A 17,705-nucleotide genomic window follows, 5' to 3' on the forward strand; every position below is an offset into this window, starting at 1 on the left:
AGCTGAAAGTTTAGCATGCTGCAGGCTGGCTGGACAAGATGGCCCAGTAAACAAGTTAGAGTTCAAAATTCAAACTGGTATGAGCTGTGATTTAGATCATTCTGCTCCCTCCAGGAAAATCATCACAAGGAGCTTGATACTGGATCAGTGCCTTGCCCTTGCGGACACTTAAAAATAAAAAAACTAAATGAGGTACAAAACATAAGGGTCCTGCAGGTATCGGCAACAAACTAGAAATATATTTAACTGTGTAAATGTACTGGAAATCCCCTAAGCCTAAACCCAAATATAAGAGATCTTCGTTTGAGTTTATATATAGACCCCCCCCACCCCCCAATTAGGAAGCCTAATAGAGTAAAAAACTGATAGTGGAAAATACCTTAAGTCAGTATGGAAAAGAAGGATATGAGAATTGTACCGATAAGCAAAAAGTGAATATAGGGGTTTCCAGATATATATTCCAGCTTTTGAGTAGAATGTGGGGCTGAAATAATCTCGCTTCTGCTCACTGTCACAATTTGCTTCCTGTATTATTTTGAGGAAGTTCTATGGCCTGTGTAATGCAGGAGGTCAGGCTAGATCAGTGGTCCCCAAACTGTGGGCTGTGTGAAGGAACGTCCGGGGGAGGCGCAGTGGGACCTGGGCCAGCCCCTGTGGGGCGGTGGGAAGGGAGCACCACCTAGCTCCACTTTGCCTCCAGTTCAGCTCCGGCCGTGCTCCTGCTCCCGGCCGTGGTTCAGACCCCTTCCCATCTCTGGTCCCTAGTCTCGGCTCCCGACCACAGCTCCACTCCTAGGCCTTGGCTGTGGCCACCAGGTTGGCCATGATTCCACTCCCGGCCCAGGAGTGTGGGGGGGGCATGCACATTCCATTAGTGGTACGGGGGGGCGTGCAAGAGGAAAAGCTTGGGTACCACTGGACTATATGATCACAATGGTCCCTTCTGGCCTTGGAATCTATCAGTGTCTCTGCTATTTCAGTTTGTTTCACAATATGAATTAAGGTCACACAGCTAATCATACACATCATCTAAAGACAGTTGAATCTACAGAAGATAATGGAAACAATAGTATACTTTGCTGTGTGATACAGAGAAAACATTATTTATGCTGTATGCTCCTCTACCTCCTTAAGGCTACACATGTCAAACATAGCAATAGAAGGCAGAGTTTACTGTGCTGATGAGTAGCAAAGGCAACTCAAAGTAATACATGCTCAGAATAGCTTCATGATAATGGATCAGATATTTCACAAAATCTCGGACTGTTACCTAGCTTGCATTTGCTTTGATTAAACATAATGAGCCACTATCTAGTCTTCATTTTGCACAAAGATCAAGGGTAAAATGTCCTGTATTTGTTTCATCTTTGTTCTCCTTCTCTTCCTCCTGTGTGAAAGTGCATAATCAAAACTGTTATAATTATACATTTATCTTTATTCATAACCATAGAGCCTTCTTCAGATTGAAAACAAGAGTGTGTATCTTTTGTAATATTATTTACAAAATTAATGGAAGGAGGAATGCATCTTGCTAACTTTTACAATAAAAAGTCTGGAGTACTTTTTAAGACAATCAATATACTTTTATATTTTGATAGAAACCCGTATGTATTATCGGAGGAGGAGGAGGAGGAAGAAGAAGATGACGAAGCTGATCATTGGAAAGAAGTTGAAGAACCAAAAGGGAAGAAGAAAAAGCATAAAAATAAACAGCTGAAGAAACCTCAGAAAAACAAGCCATTGTTGGTTGATGTTGATCTCAGTTTGTCTGCATATGCCAATGCTAAAAAGTAAGATTTAAAATGTGTATATTTTTAGTAGTCTGCTCCTTAGCTTAATTTCAATAGACTCTGCTACTATCATAGAAATTAGTCTTTTTCCTACAGAAATATTTAGAGTGTGTAGCCTTACCTTAGTTATAGACTGTCCATTCCTCCGCCCCAGAATGTTGTCTTGCCATTTCTGTGTTAACCAGTCTCTGATAATCATTTTAATTTAATGTTAATTACATCAAGCATAGAAACAGACAGAGGACATAATGGCTACTTTCTCTGCAAAGTAAATATAAAGGCAGGGCTCTACATTTCTAGTGAGGGTAATAAATTAGTAACTTCATTTCAACTGATACAATTTTCAGATTCACTGTGATAGGCAATAGGCAAAAAAGCTAAGCCAAACATAACATTTTCCTTATCAGAATGAAGTATTTACTGCTGGCACGAAGTACCGTGGGAAGAAATAGCTCTAAAAATGAGTTAATATACTGGGATCTGAGATGTAAATGAATTTGTGTTTCACAGATATTATGATCATAAGAGACATGCAGCCAAAAAAACGCAGAAGACAGTAGAAGCTGCAGAGAAGGTATTTATTATTACCTTTTCCTGGTTTGTTTCAAATGTACCTTTTTTGTGTTAATACTGTTACGCTGATTTAATGTTTCAACCCCCTCCCATCAAGCTTGTCAAAACAATTTAACCTACATGTAGGGCTGACAAGTTGCAGCCTTGAATCATTTAGTTTCCATCAACAGTTATGAACTCCTTAAAAGCATTTTATAATGGAAATGCTGACAGACCAGTAGCTGAGGCAGCATTAACAAGAACCATTATGATCAGGTAGCTGATGTTATTTTCAGAACACACATTTTAGAGAAACTACATGACAGAATAATGGAGACATGCCTTTTCAAAATTATGAAGATTTTAAGACAGCCATTAATGAAGTGCCTCTGATTTTGCACGGGCAGAAATGGTTTTTAGGCCTGCAAATTGAATTATGTGCAAAACGAGTGACTATACTGTCTCAAACTACATTTTGGGGGTATTTTTCTTCATATTGTCTTACTGTTTGGCTCTTGCTTGTATGATCACTGCATTTGTAGAATTGGGAATGTCCATATTTCCTAAACAGGCATTCAAATCAGCAGAAAAGAAGACAAAGCAAACATTGAAAGAAGTTCAAACAGTTACCACCATTCAGAAAGCAAGAAAGGTTTATTGGCAAGTAAACTTTTGATAGTTACCCTCTCAGATGAGTGTGTGAGTCTGTGTAAATTGAAAAGGACGTTGTTGACATGAAATCTAATTTGGTTTTTTAAAAAAAAGTTAAAAGTAGTGTTTTGGTACTACACCCACCCGTATGTCCCTTGTCAGTTGTTGTGGTTTTAGTTATAAGCCCCAGTCCTGCCGGTAGATCCACCTGGGTGGGGCCCTTCAAGAGTGCTCTGCATGGGTGCGCGGATCTGCCTATGTGGATCCTCTTGTGGGATTGAAGCCATGTTTTCCTAAAATTTTAAACATTTTCTCTTTCTGCAATATAAAAGATCCACACAAACAACTGGGGAGACTGACTGTACACAAAGTGATTTTAAATGCACACAGAGTAAACATGGAAAAGAAATACTTTCTCTCTTTTTATAAACAGCTGTTTTAAAAGTAGCAATTATAGTTAAAAAAAATAGATCGTGAGATTTGCTTGATGTGTCCTTTTAAAGAATATGATTGACAGTCCAATTACATTTGTACAATACCTTGAATTTATGCCATATACATATGTATGAAACTGTAGCTGATCAACAAAACGAAGTATCTTTGAGAATACCTGTCTTTCCACCTGTAATACATTAAAGTACTGAGACCCTGGCAAAAACCATACTTTCTGTAATAGGCAAACAGTTCCAGTTATTTTATACAGCGTGGTTTGATGTAATTTGACAGGTTTGAGAAGTTCCTGTGGTTTATTAGCTCTGAAAATTACCTCATTATAGCTGGAAGAGATCAACAGCAGAATGAAATGATTGTGAAGCGATATTTGAAATCAGGTTAGTAAGATTAAATCAAGCATGTCAGCATAGTTTTTGTTTTCTTTGCTGATTGTTATAAATGCTTGTATTGTACATCCAAAACTGAGGAACACTGTTAGATCTTTATTAGCTTGTGTATAAAATTCAGCTTGCTTGTACGCATTCTCATTTTGCTACATTGTCTGGAATTTCAGACTGAAGTTCTTTGGAGCTTTATAATTATGTCCATGTGTGAGGTGTGGTATGGAATGCAGCTTCACCCAATAGTTTTGAAATTGCCTGAACTGAGTTAAAAAGCAAACTAACAGACTTTACCTTTTGCAGTTGTACACTGTTCCACATGGAGAAGCATAAGACCATGGACATAAGTTATAGCTAGTATTTTCCTGCAGCAGTGGTTCTCAACCAGGGGTCCTGGATTCCGTAGGGGGGCTGCGAGTGGATTTCAAGGGGCTGCCAAGCAGGGCCAGCATTAGACTTGTTGGGGCCCAGGGCAGAAAGCCAAAGCCCCACCTCATGGGGTTGAAGCCTGGGGCCCTGAGACCAGCCACCACATGCTGAAGCCTGAGCAACTTTGTTTCACAGGGCTCCCTGTGGCGTGGGGCCCCAGGCAGTTGCCCTACTTGATACCCCTAATACTGGGTCCTGGCTTTTATATGCAGAAAAACAGTTGTTGTGGCACAAGTGGGCGGTGGAGTTTTTATAGGATGTTGCGGGGGGGGCCCTCAGAAAGAAAAAGGTTGAGAACCCCTGTTCTACAGCAGAATACAGAATTCAGAAGTATTGCAATATATTAGCATACCAAAGGTCTTAGTTCACCATGATATTGATGTCAGAATAAATGACAATTAGTATGGGGTATAACTGACAAGTAGACCTAATTACTTCCCCTGAATATGTGAATGTTTTGGCAGTGATCCAAGTAAATCAGTTTCTAATTCAAAGCTTGGAACCCTCTTTTAATGATCAGTGCAGCAATTAAGCGTGCTCAGTGACGTGTCCCAATCTTATCTCTTCTGTTTTAGGAGATATATATGTGCATGCTGACCTACATGGTGCAACTAGCTGTGTAATCAAGAATCCTACAGGTAATTAAGTCTGTGGTTGGCTCTGATTTATAATCTGTTAAACACAAACAATTTGAAATTTAATGGACTTCAGTAAAAATGTACTGCTACATCCTTGTCCGCTCTTCATTTCACTTCAGACATCGAGTTGACGAGGTTTAGTCTGAAGTCCTTCCTTATTAATGTGCAAGCCAGTGAGGAAGCCATAATAGCACAGTACTTGTTTTGTGCAGGAAAATTGCCTTCAGGACCTGCCTCTGTAGATCCCCACTCGGAGATGCTTTTGTACGATGTCTGGTTATTTTTTTAAACGTGTGCTCAGCTAACGCAAATGTGGTGGTGTTGCTGTTACAGGTGAGCTGATCCCTCCCCGGACCCTGACTGAGGCAGGCACCATGGCATTATGTTACAGTGCTGCCTGGGATGCTCGTGTCATCACGAGTGCCTGGTGGGTCTATCATCACCAGGTGAGGAGATCTTGCCTGTTCGTTTTGAGAAGTTAATCTCTGAAAGAATGAGTGTGGAACTGTCGATGTAAATGTCACCACCGATGAAATTAAAGACTGAAAGAAACAGTTGTGTATTATATGTGATGGTCCTTACAAGTTCTCCCTGGCTCTACGACAGCGGCCTTGGTTTGTGAATATTTAGTATAATGGGCCCAGGACCCAAGAAATGCTGTGGGTTCAGCATCTTTTAAAAAGAGGTTAAAGGTCTGTGATGCGCTGCACTCATCTCTTGTGAGCGCCTCCTGTGGGTGCAAACCTGCACTCTCTCTTGGCTCAGGGTGCCCGTTTCCTGTTGCCCTCATCAGGTGGGTCTTCAGTGGCTCAGCCCTCTGGCTAAGTCACACATAGGCCACGGCTACACTATAGAGTTTACTGTGGTGCAACTGCTGTAAGCCAACAGGAGAGAGTTCTCCTGTCGTCTTAAATACTTCAGCCTCCACGAGTGGCAGTAGCTATGTCGTGGAAGAAGCTCTTCTGCTGACATAGTGCTGTCCACGCCGGCGCTTATGTCGGTGTAACTTGTCTCTCTCAGGGGGATGATATAAGTTATGCCAACATAAGCTGTAGTATAGACCTAGCCATAGTCTAAATGCAAGAGGGAATCCCTTCCAGGTGACAAAGTTCCAACACGGACTATCACTGTGCCCAAGTAGGCATCTGCGGCCCTGCCTTTGGGCTCAATTCTCAGCCCCTTCTGGGCTAGCTTTCAGTCTGTCCCTGCCCTGTTAGAGAACACTGCCCCCAAGGCGTTCTCCCTGGAGACTTTGTCATCAGCAGTTCTCTGGCATCCCAGCTCTCCAGCCAGTTTACGCCTTAACTTCAGTCCCCTTCTGGCGGTAACAAAGTTGAAAGAATGGTTGGCCCTCTTCAGGGTCTTTGGCCCCATCCCTGGTCCTGTTTAAACTCCCAGCCCCTTTCTTGGGCTTTTTATGCAGAGTCTTATCACCTCCTTGAGACTTAAGCCACTTCTCCTGTGGACGGTGGGGGAACCCGGGCCCACCCACTATTCCAGGTCCCAACCCAGGTACCTTATAGACAACAGCCACATACTATTTCCTCTACTTGGTTGCTGCTGGTACTCCTGGATGGCTTCCCACTCGGTCCCATCACCTTCACCCATTACCTTAGGTCAGTGGTTCTCAAACTTTTTTTTTCACGGACCACTTGAAAATTGCTGAGGGTCTCGGTGGACCACTAAATGATCTTTCCAAACATTGTTTGTACCGTTAGCTAACTATTGTAAAGTGCTTTGGATAAAAGCACTATATATAAAAAAATTAAATTAAAAAATTAAAAAAATTTTTGTTCTACAAATAAAAGCACACAACTCATATTTTAATATCAGTAGTCTTACCTTTCTAATGCAATGGATGTGCCCTCTCTCTCCTGCTGTGGCAGCCCCCGAGCTGGGGCTGGGAAGGAGGGGGGCCTCTCCCTCTCTCCTCCGCCGTGGCAGCCCCTGAGCTGGGGCTGGGAAGGAGGGGTGGGGTATCTCCCCAGCCACAGAGCTGAGGCTGGGAAGGAGGGCCGTCTTTCTCTGGCAGCCGCAGCCCTGGAGCTGGGGAAAGTCTCCTCCTTCTCTGGCCACCACAGCCTTGCACGTTCTAAATTCTGCCCCCCCGCCGTCTCACTCCACTGCCCCCTCCCACCTACCCCCTGTTTCCCCCAAAGGCCATTACCTCACCTTACATGTGTGTCTTCTCCATGGTCCAGGAACCTAATTAATGGAGCCATGCCTGCACGGCTCCACTAATCAGGTGGGTGGCCGCCCAGGCGTGCACCTTAGAGGGAACTATCCGCGGACCATCTGAATGGAGCTGGCAGACCACTGGTGATCCATGGACCACAGTTTGAGAATCTCTGCCTTAGGCTATAGTCCTTGGGTTCTACTTTCTTGTTCCCTGTTTGCGCAGGGTCTCACGCAGGCCTCCTTGCCTGGAGAGTCTCTGTCTTTTCCCTTTCAGTCCCCGTCAGGAACTGACTTGCTCCGGTGGCTGTGCTGCTCTTTTTAACTGAGTCTGCTAGGGTCTGATTGGCTGCTCCCCTGCAGCCTTTCAGCACAGGCCTGGAGGACCTACCTTTACTATGCCTTTTCTGGAGCGGAGTGTGGTAGGACCGCAAGGCCTCCAGCAGGCCTCCTCAAAGGGCGTGGTGCACCCCAGCACAAGGTCAGATTGGGAATGATTTTTAAGAAATGTAATCAGTTTTTAATGTTCTGTTAGAACTTTAATTCACATATTAAATAAGGGTTTGTTTGTTTTGTCGTAAAACACCTAGAACGTTGGAATGGGCAGGCAACATGAAAAGCTGATCTGTTTTCTAGATACAGTCATTTGACATAATTTCACCAAGCCTGCTGTGGTTTACCCTTTTCAATATGTTCTTTCTTCATGGCACTGTATTGTAACTGAGGCTAGCTCATGTAAACATTTCTAGTATCTCTACTTAGGTATCTGTATGTGGTTTTAGTTGTGTCTTGGGCACTAACAGTGAAAGACTGGTTCCCAAAAAGTTGTTGGAATCTCTCACTGCTTCCCTACTGGGAAAACAATTTCTTTCTGCTGTGATTTGAACCTGTAATCTCAAGACTGATTAAGGACTTTCCCTCTGGCTAAGAAGGCTGGTCTCAAAAGGAACCTCCTGCAAGCAGAGCACAGTATTGCCCTGGGAGCAGTGGAATGGGGAGTCTTCCATTGCAGAGCCCACTTAAGTTAGGTGTGGGAAGAAACTGAGGGCTTGTCTTCACTACTGGGGAGATCAACACCCCTACGGGTGTTAATTTAGTGGGTCTTACTTGACCCGCTAAATCAACAGCAGAGCGCATTATTCACGTAGCTGGAGTAGTGTATCTTAGGTCGACTTACCCCGGAACTGAAAACAAGCCCTCAGATTCATAGATTTTTAAGGCCAGAGGGGACTGTTATGCTCAAATCTGATCCCCTGCATAACACAGTCTATAAAATTTTATCCAGTGATTTCGACATCAAGGCCAGTAACTTCTGGTTGAACCAGAGCATCTTTTAGGAAGACATCCAGTGATGATTTAAAGGCTTCAAGTGATGGGAGGTTGTTCCTCAGCAAATCCTCCCTATAATACTCTTCACTTTGTGAAGTTAAAAAGCTGTCCTTAGAAATCAGAAATTCAGTTAGCCTAAATGCTCATTTTTATTACCGTTATTACTCAGTGAGGCACCGTTTTCTACGGTACTTTCTTAAATATACAATATGTGATGCTCTTCTCAGGTGTCTAAAACAGCACCAACTGGAGAATATCTGACTACAGGGAGCTTCATGATAAGAGGTGAGAACTTGAAGAGAGACCATCAATTTGTAAACCACAATTGTCCAAAAAATCTGTATCTTCTACAGTGGCAAGGATCACTGCAAGAAGCTGGCAAAATATGTTTATATATTTAAACCACCTTATGTTTTCCTTTTTTTCCCCAGGGAAAAAAAACTTTCTTCCACCTTCATATCTTATGATGGGGTTTAGCTTCTTATTTAAGGTACTGTCCCATTCATTGGTTACATTTGTCTCCTTTTTGTTACATAAACATAAAGCTGTAATAGTTCATAACAATCCTTAATTCCCATAAGCACCATTCCCTTCCAGTAGGTCACTATCATTCTGTTTGCTCTGAATGGAAGAGAAACCTTTAATCTAGTTCATGAGAGTGGGCATGCAGCTCAGAAACAGCCAACTGAAGAAACAAACTAAGTACAATGGGCTAAGCTTATCAAAGAAGCTGCCACTCTTTAAATACTTTCCCCCCTGCAGTGGGATTCCTGTTTTTAATTATTTATTTAGAACAAACCCTGTGACCATGGCACCTCCAGATATTATTATTTTTTTTAATAACAAGTGTTTAAAGTGTTAGCAGGAGTTTGTGAAGCTCCCTTTTTGTGGGCAGTCTGATGGGTGTGTGACTAGCTACAGTGGGCTCCCACTAGCCTTCATCTTCTAGGGACATGCTTTCAAACTTTTTTCTCCTTTTTCCTTTCCACTGGTAAAGGAGCTCAAAAACTTAGGAGACTTTACATAAAAATAAGGAAAAGAAATGGAAGTAGGCAAGTCAGTTGTTCCATATAAACGCTGGAAATTAATCACCAGGGAAGGCAGTTTCAGGAATGTGTAAATGAGTTCAAGGGACACACAGAATTTGTTTCTGGAGAGGAATAAGATTGAAGGACATGCTGAAAAAACAGGAAGATGATGTCAAGACAAATAAGGGACACTAAGATTTGCCAAATGATTTCCACACAAGAGCTTGCATTAATATAGTAGTTTTCAATCTCTTGGCCAGATCCAGTCCTCACAGAACTCAATGGGATTCTGTCCATTGAATGGAGCCCATGATGAACATTGTTGTTGGGCTCCTAAGAATCAGTAGAAAGATTTGAAGTTCCACGTGTTCATTCACTACAGTTTCTCATTGGGTTTGGTATAAGCCAGTTTCCTTGGAAATCCTTTTGCTCAATAAAAAGGACCTGCTTCTGTTATTTAGGTGGAAGAATCTTGTGTTTGGAGACACAGAGACGAACGAAAGATCAAAGTGCAGGATGAGGATATGGAGTCTGTGACCAGTAGTACCAATGAACTGGTGTCAGAAGAAGTGGAGCTACTAGGTATTATGCAGGGTTTAATATATTTTACTGTGGGCATGCTGGGAACTCTTAAAAATACAATGGGATGTGCATTCAGCTCCCTGAATTAGTAATGTGTTAGTCTAGTGTCTGTAAACTGAAATGTCTTTTCCCCTACCTCATTTAGAAGAAGCACCAGAAGGAGATGATAGCAGCACTGATGATGAGAAGGCACTGCCTCAAGAAATGCCTGATGGTATTGAAGTCAGGTCTAACAGTAACCACGAGGAGGACGTTGCTCATGCAGACAAGGATGGAATAAACAAGCTACCAGCACAAGAGGGAACCTCTGAAGACTATGATGTAGAATCTGAAGAAGAGGCTGAAGGTCAGGAGCTGATGAGTGAAGTAAAGGAGGAGGAGATAATTTATCCAGACACTGCAATTGACCTGTCACATCTTCAGCCACAAAGGTAACCAAAAGAGCCTCCACATTTGTCAGCGATATGAGCCATTCTAAGAATGTCAGTGCCTTAAAACTATGTTTATATGATAAGAGGGATTACAATGAGTACATAAGATTTAATCCTAGTGTTCAAAGATGCAGGCTGCCTGAATACCAAGTAAAACAAGTGTATACATGTCTGGTAGTGCTGCCCCACCCTTCCTAGATGGTCTTCTCTACACAGTTCTTCATTTTGGGTTATCTTATTCCCCCTTCTCCTGACTGTAGTAACCACCGCAGTAATGCATTCTCTGGCTGGGGCATATGTAGTATTTTGGCCATTGCCAATGCTATTATAGAATCATAGAAATGTAGGGCTGGATGGAACCTTGAAGTCATCAAGTCCAGCCCCCTTCCCTGAAGTGGGACCCAAGTAAACCTAGACCATCTCTGACAGGTGTTTGCCCAACTGGTTCTTAAAAATCTCAACAATGGGAATTCCATGACCTCCCTTGGAAACCTGTTCCAGAGCTTAACTACCCTTAGAGTTAGAAAGTGTTCCCTACTATTTAACCTAAATCTCCCTTGTTGCAGATTAAGCCCATTACTACTTCTCCTATCTTCAGTGAACATGGAGAACAACTGATCACAGTCCTCTTTATAACATTCCTTAACATACTTGAACACTTACCAGGTCCCTCCTCAATCTTCTTTTCTCAAGACTAAACATGCCCAAGTTTTTTTAACCTTTCCTCATAGGTCAAGTTTTCTAAACCTTGTTTTGTTTTTGTTGCTCTCCTTTAGAGTCTCTCCAGTTTGTCCACATCTTCCCTAAAGCATGGTGCCCAGCACTGGACACAGTATTCCAGCTGAGGCCTCACTAGTGCTGAGTGGAGTGGGACAGTTACCTCCTGTGTCTTACATACAACACTCCTGTTCATACACCCCCAGAATGAGATTAGCCATTTTCACAACTGCATCACATTGTTGACTCTCCTTCAATTTGTGATCTACGATAGCCCCCAGATCCATTTCAGTAACGCTACCGCCTAACCAGTTATTCCCCATTTTATCGTTGTGTGTTTGATTTTTCCTTATTAAATGCAGAGTATTTCACTTATCTTTACTGAATTTCATCTTGTTGAATTCAGCCCAATTCTTCAATTTGCTGAGGTCATTTTGAATTCTAATCCTGTCCTCCAAAGTGCTTGCAACCCCTCCCAGCTTGGCGTCATCTGCAGATGTAATAAGCATACTCTCACTTGTTGTTCAGGTAATTAATGAAGATAGTGAATAGTACCGGACCCAAAACTGACCCCTGCGGGACCCCACTAGATACATGCTCCTAGTTTGACAGTGAACTGTTGATCACTGCTCTCTCAGTAGGGTCTTTCAGCCAATTGTGCACCCACCTTGTAGTAACTTCATCTATACCACGTTTCCCTAGTTTGCTTATGAGAATGCCATGTGGGACTCTATAAAGAAAAAAAAAAAATCAAGATATATTGGCTAGGGGTGCTTCAAGCACAGGGCATTTTACAATTTTTTCTACTTGGGGAGACCAACCTTCTTCCACTTAAGTGTTCTACCAGGACCCAGGAAATGGGAAGCCTAATATCACTTCTGTTCTTATTCAAGATGGTAGTGAGTGAAAATTATTGCCACCTGAAATGAGATGCTGATCTCCAGTTAGTGCCAGTGGCTAATCTTCCTACCACTTACCCTGCTGTCTTCACAAACGGCACTACTTAGCAGCTTGAAGGGAACGAGATGAATGGGCATATGAATGAACCACTCTCACCCTAGACATTGAGGCACTTAGGGGTGAGTCGGGGAAAACTGCCACCCGTCCTCCCAAGAAATCAGACTTCAGTTTCCAATTCATTCAGTCTGGGTTTATTTAATAGGTATTACAGCTGTAAAAATAATGCTTTGTGTGCGTGGGATTTGTGTGCATGCAATAAAGACCTAACAGGGGAAGATCTCTGAGAGCCTACTTCACAGTTTCTCTGTCACTTAATTTCATTTATCACAGCTGGGGCTTTCAGAGGCACTCAGTTTCCTTAGGCTCCTTTGAAAATCCAAACTCAAGAGATTTGGATTCAATGCTAGGTTAAATGTGTCTGGTCACTAAACAAAGAGACTTCATTACCCATTCTAGAGGGTACATTGGGGTGGTGTGCAAAATCCCCTGGATGCAGCATAGTGCTGACGCTATTTACCTGTTCAGAAAAGGAAAGGATCTTTCCTGGACATGATGCCCAATAGACAACTCTGAATTAGTTTGTCTCAGTTGTGGCAGCTGCTGCTATGTCAGGACTGTGTTATCAGACTGTTATTTCTCTAACAACATGCTGCACCTTTCAGTCTTCACAGATCCCACCAGAAAATGGTTACAAAAGAGGAAGCATCTAACCTGGTAAGCTCCCGGCTAAGATCGTCAAACAAGTAACACGGCATGTGATTTCTATGAGTGGAAATAATGAAATATAACTTTATTTCACTTTTTTAGAGTGACAGTAAGTCACATGGGCGAAGACACTTATCAGCCAAGGAGAGAAGGTAAGAATGTCTTCATTTTAAGGAAGGAAAGGTCTAAATATCTCCATGTATGAAAGTCCTCATTTCTTAAGGAGGAGTTAACCTTTTTTGAAGAAGTCACTTGCAGTGTGTTTCTTGCCCCTTGAAATTAACAATATGGATATAACAGACACTGTGAACACAAAGGAGCTGGTTTTTATCAGCTGGAAGAATTTGATTTTTTTGATGGGATACTGGGTTATTTCAAAGGTCTGGTTCAGAATATAAAGGGTAACTTCTGCACTGTGGAAATTAATTTTTGAGGGCTTGTGATCTAGTTCAGGTTTCTATGCCACAGAATACTATTTACCCCAAAGATGCAGTGGTGATGGTCCCATGCTTCTGTGTGCAAACAAGGCAGGAACTGAATCCAAACTCAGTTCTAAGCCCAGCAGCCTCTCTTGCCAGCCCTTGAGGTGGAACATAGGAGTTGGAGGCAAAGGGGCACCAATTTCCTTTCTGGATGTGGTTTCTTAAGGAGCTTCCCAGTTTCCAGTTAGGTGGCTGCCTGACCCATGTTGATATCAGCTAATCTGGCCATATCTTCTTCTAGGCATCCTCTCTTTCACTCTGGTTACACTTGTCAAAGCCAGGGCTTGAACCAGAAACCTTTAGGTCTTCAGCCAAATACTCATCCAACAGAATTAGTTTGGTGTGTCAACTTGTTAGTGCTTTTTTATTCATTTCTTTTAAAAATAAATAACTGACAGTTTCTGCTGGTGATCATTTCCATCTGTGTTGATCACAACTTTGATGCAGTAGGAGCTGTGGGTCTCGGAGTGCTTCAGTTCTCTTTGTTCTTGGCCTTTGTGCTTTTTGGTGGTTGGTTTGTTTTTTTTTTGCCTGCATCTCTTCCTCTTCCCCTTCCCCTTTCATGCTTTAAAGATACAGAGAGTCAGTCAAACATTCCAGTTGATTGCACCAAATATTGCTTTACCATGTCCCTCCTGGACAGGCATGGTTATGATATCCTGTGCCCCAGAGCAGAGCGCAGCTACCTCTGCTTTGGGAATCCCCACAAGCATCTGGATCATTGACAGAGCTACAAACAATTTTCTGGCTTTTTCCAGTGTTTCCTATAAGTGTGACATGAAGTTGACTTGGAGGAGAATTTCAGCTTGGTGTCACAAATGTTCCTTGAAATGGTTGATGTGTTTAGGATCTTGACTTATCAATGTGACTGGCATGTGTCAAGACTTCGATGCCTTTTAGTGTCTCACTCAGATAACTTATTATTGACTTCTCTTTGGAGCAGGCAATGCCTTACTGAAAGCACAAGATGAGATCTGTGTTGGGGGGAGTTACTGCTTGATTTCCAGCATGCCACCAACTTTGTCCCGTGTTCTGGCAGGCAATCATCTGAGTCTTCATTCTACCCGAACTCATTGTATAGGAGTAATAAATTAGATAATTGATCTGAGAAGACATCAAGAAATATTAATCACCCTAGTATTTCTTTCAGTTGGATTGTTTGTTTGGGTTGTCAGTCCCATATATCAAAACTAGATCCTGCTACCCCATTCTGGATGGGCTAATGAAGGAGGTGTGACTATTTTCATTCTGCCATGGTTATATCAAAGGCAAGAGGTAGGAAGTATTTCAGCAGGAAGTCACCAATGATTCTTTTCACATTCCCCTTAAGAGCTTGGGGGTGAAGGCTACTGTAGTCACTCAGGACTGGTCTGACATCCCTTTCTCTGAGACACAAGGACACCTTTGAGAGCAGGTTTTCCAATATGCAGCGCTTGCAACTTGCATTGGGAACAGCTGGTCCATGGGCCAGTATTGGATTGAGCTGAAGCAGGCAGAAATGCTCGAGTCTGTCTCTAATGCGAAGGGAGACATGTTCTGGTAACTGAATTGTGAGGTTGTGGAGAGAGCTGGACATTAGGCGCTTATGTTCTCCTGTCACTAGCACTGATGCTCACAGGTTTGCATGGCTATGCTAATCAAACCTTCATGCAGAGAACCTGACACAGGACAGAAGGAAATAGAAGGTATTTAGTTAATCGTACCTTTTGGAGCAGAGGAAGTGGCTTAGTGGATGCTGTTCTCTGGAGAAAGATGGGCCTCCCTTCAGAAAGAAGAGTTCTGTATTTTTTTGGACAATATGTTACTTATTTTGATAGGAATGAACGAAACTGGCTGAAGCAGCAGGGCTGCTTGCTGTTCCAAGGTCAGGGGAGGGGAAACGAATAGCTTTGAGCTTGGCAAGTTCCTACCTTGGCCTCCTCTGGGAACTCGGACGTAGCCTTGTATCCCAGTGTATATCTTCCGGGATCAGTCGTGGCAAGTAAGCCGTTTCTCCTGTGTTGTTGAATCACTTTGTCATTGGCTTCTATGTTTAAATGTTGAATTTTTATCATCAATGTGACCTATTTTCCGTGTTCTTGATTGGTCTATTGACTGAACTTGTAGAAATGTATCCTTTGGGAAGTCAGGTGCTATGTTAACGTATGATCATTGTCGTTTCATGCAGCAGAACCCTGTAGGAGGGCATATCCCAATGATTATTTTTCTCTTAGGGAAATGAAGAAAAAGAAGCAGCAACATGACATAGAGGATTTAGAACCAGCTGAAGGAAAGGAAAGAGAGACCAGCACACAGCTCCCATCTTTTCCTGTTTCAAACAAGAGCATGTCAGCCCCTCAGCCCATGAAACGAGGGCAGAAGGTAGAATGGATGAAGCTGCAGAATTGATTAGATTTACCCAATGAAAAGGGCCCTCTGAAAGACACATTTCATATGTTTAATTTTTTTAGCATTTGCCCAATATTCCAATTTGCATATTCAAACATCTCCAGGCATCTGACAAATTTAGACTCAGTTGAATAGTTGTCTGTGTTTAATAACAATTGTTGATTGACTAACTTTCAGCATTTCATATTTCTCTGAATAGAAATGATGTCTGTTGGGTTAATACAGTGCTTAAACTAAAAAGAATTAGAGACCAAATCCATATACCAGTGAAGGGTTGAGCTCTATGTTGATATTTGCAGAAATTCCTTTTTGTTGTTTGCTAAACTATTAACCCCCATTTTTCTTATCTGTAGAGTAAAATGAAAAAAATGAAAGAGAAGTACAAGGACCAGGATGAAGAAGACAGAGAGCTCATAATGAAGCTATTGGGTGTAAGCCAAAATAACTATGGCTTTTCCTTTGTATTGTTTGTTCTGTGCTTGAGTGTAGATTTAAATCATTTTCATATGTGAAATCTAGTCTGCAGGGTCAAGCAAAGAAGAAAAAGTGAAGAAAGGTAAAAAAGGAAAAATAAAAGAATCAGTAAAGAAACAAGCCCAGAAACCAAACAGAGGCCATCAGGTTGATGCAGGTCATAAAGAAGAAACCCCCACGGTAGAAGTATTAACACATGAGTTACAGGACATGACCCTGGAAGATCAGCAGGAGGAGAAGGTAAACATTCTAGACACGTTTCATTCCCCACACTTTGCTGCTCAGGCTGTTAAATCATTACTTTATTGTACTATAAATATTAAACTGAGTCTGCGTAGTGCTTGCAGAACTACTTACTCTACTGCATTTGTGTAGTTGCCGCTTTTCTTAGATCAGGTTGTTCTTTTTGAGAACAGTGTATATAATGTCAGGACTAACGTTTAATAGTTGTAAGAGGCACCAACCCAAGAAACCAGGAGGGTGCTTCGCTGGAGCACAGACACACCAAAACTAGACGTTTGAGGGGTACGATGTGTGGCTGAGCTGTGCTGAGGATCTCTTAATGTCATACTGTATCAATTGTGCAGTTAAAAAAAAAAAATAAAAGCTTTTGTAGATTGGCAGCTTGAATTTCAGTATTTCCACCCAAATCTGTCTCCTTCCACCTTTGCATGTGCCAAGGGAGTTTGGGGATAGAAAGAAAAACCCTATATAAAAATGCACTTCACTTAGCTCTCCCTTAAAATGGCATTCCATATGCATTGAGGAGACTGTGCCCACACATGGCTTTCTATCTGCTGTGAATATGACCCTTCTGGGAGAAGGATTCTGATGTTCTACAAGTGTTAATGTTTCCTTTTATTTACATATGTGGTGCAGGAGGAACAGGATCAAGACCAACAGGAAAATGAGGTAAATATTATCACCTTTACACTTCTAATAAAGTGCTAGAATAAAAGTGCTTAGAAAAAGTTTTTAAAAGTCTCTCTGCTCAACGCTGCCAATGGCCTGGACCCCAGGGTCCTATCCGCTAACCCAGTTTGAGGAGTGTCAGTGAGGCTAACAATTCCTAACTTGGAGGAGATCGGGCATGTCACAAAGGTGAAGCACTTGGCCACTATGCGTAATGACAGCTGAGGTTTACTGATTGTGACTTTGGTACAGACCCCATGAGTTCAGACATATCATCACTGCATTATAACTTGGCTTTTTCAGTCACAGTTAGGTTGCGAATGGTCAATCCAGGTATAAATGTTCCTTTATTATAAGGATCAAATCAGTTAAAGTTTTTCTAGTGGGGAGCTGAAATGTGACCTTCCTAGTCTCTCAGTTGTATGGCGGTATTAGTGCATAGTATTAAGGTAATAAATACACAAATTCCAACAAAACTTGGGTAAAATAACAAGGATTTGACAAACCCATTAAGTAGTTTTCCCTTTGTCTTCACCTGATTAACTCCATCAAGACCTCAGAATAGTGGAGGATCCCAGATCCCTGATAGGCTGACACAATAAGTAAAATCTAACTGTGATAAAAATAGT

At 42.1% G+C, this 17,705-nt stretch overlaps 1 protein-coding gene and 1 long non-coding RNA gene across 5 annotated transcripts in view; one reads left to right on the top strand and one right to left on the bottom strand.

Annotated features, from left to right (window-relative positions):
- The window catches only part of NEMF (nuclear export mediator factor), a 36,767-nt gene that overhangs the window by 16,202 nt on the left and 2,860 nt on the right, over positions 1-17,705 (top strand). For 2 of the 3 annotated variants that reach the window (XM_077819694.1, XM_077819696.1), the window contains 16 exons: positions 1,599-1,790; positions 2,301-2,364; positions 2,914-3,002; positions 3,720-3,823; positions 4,831-4,893; positions 5,227-5,339; positions 8,625-8,682; positions 8,829-8,887; positions 9,887-10,007; positions 10,153-10,438; positions 12,778-12,829; positions 12,923-12,972; positions 15,516-15,663; positions 16,044-16,121; positions 16,210-16,404; positions 17,044-17,076. In XM_077819694.1, the coding sequence (XP_077675820.1) occupies positions 1,599-1,790; positions 2,301-2,364; positions 2,914-3,002; positions 3,720-3,823; positions 4,831-4,893; positions 5,227-5,339; positions 8,625-8,682; positions 8,829-8,887; positions 9,887-10,007; positions 10,153-10,438; positions 12,778-12,829; positions 12,923-12,972; positions 15,516-15,663; positions 16,044-16,121; positions 16,210-16,404; positions 17,044-17,076 (1,705 nt within the window). The remainder of the gene's footprint in view (positions 1-1,598; positions 1,791-2,300; positions 2,365-2,913; positions 3,003-3,719; positions 3,824-4,830; positions 4,894-5,226; positions 5,340-8,624; positions 8,683-8,828; positions 8,888-9,886; positions 10,008-10,152; positions 10,439-12,777; positions 12,830-12,922; positions 12,973-15,515; positions 15,664-16,043; positions 16,122-16,209; positions 16,405-17,043; positions 17,077-17,705) is intronic. The other variant, XM_077819695.1, reaches the window with a different exon arrangement.
- On the bottom strand, positions 1,083-3,729 carry LOC144266269 (uncharacterized). 2 transcript variants are annotated; one of them, XR_013346468.1, is made up of 4 exons: positions 3,138-3,729; positions 3,026-3,047; positions 1,912-1,978; positions 1,083-1,387 (listed from the first exon to the last, which is right to left on the bottom strand). It is a non-coding gene; the product is annotated as an uncharacterized LOC144266269 (long non-coding RNA). The 2 variants fall into 2 exon arrangements; XR_013346467.1 differs by lacking the exon at positions 3,026-3,047.

Source organism: Eretmochelys imbricata, chromosome 6, assembly GCF_965152235.1.
Source record: "Eretmochelys imbricata isolate rEreImb1 chromosome 6, rEreImb1.hap1, whole genome shotgun sequence".
Classification (NCBI taxonomy): domain Eukaryota; kingdom Metazoa; phylum Chordata; order Testudines; family Cheloniidae; genus Eretmochelys; species Eretmochelys imbricata.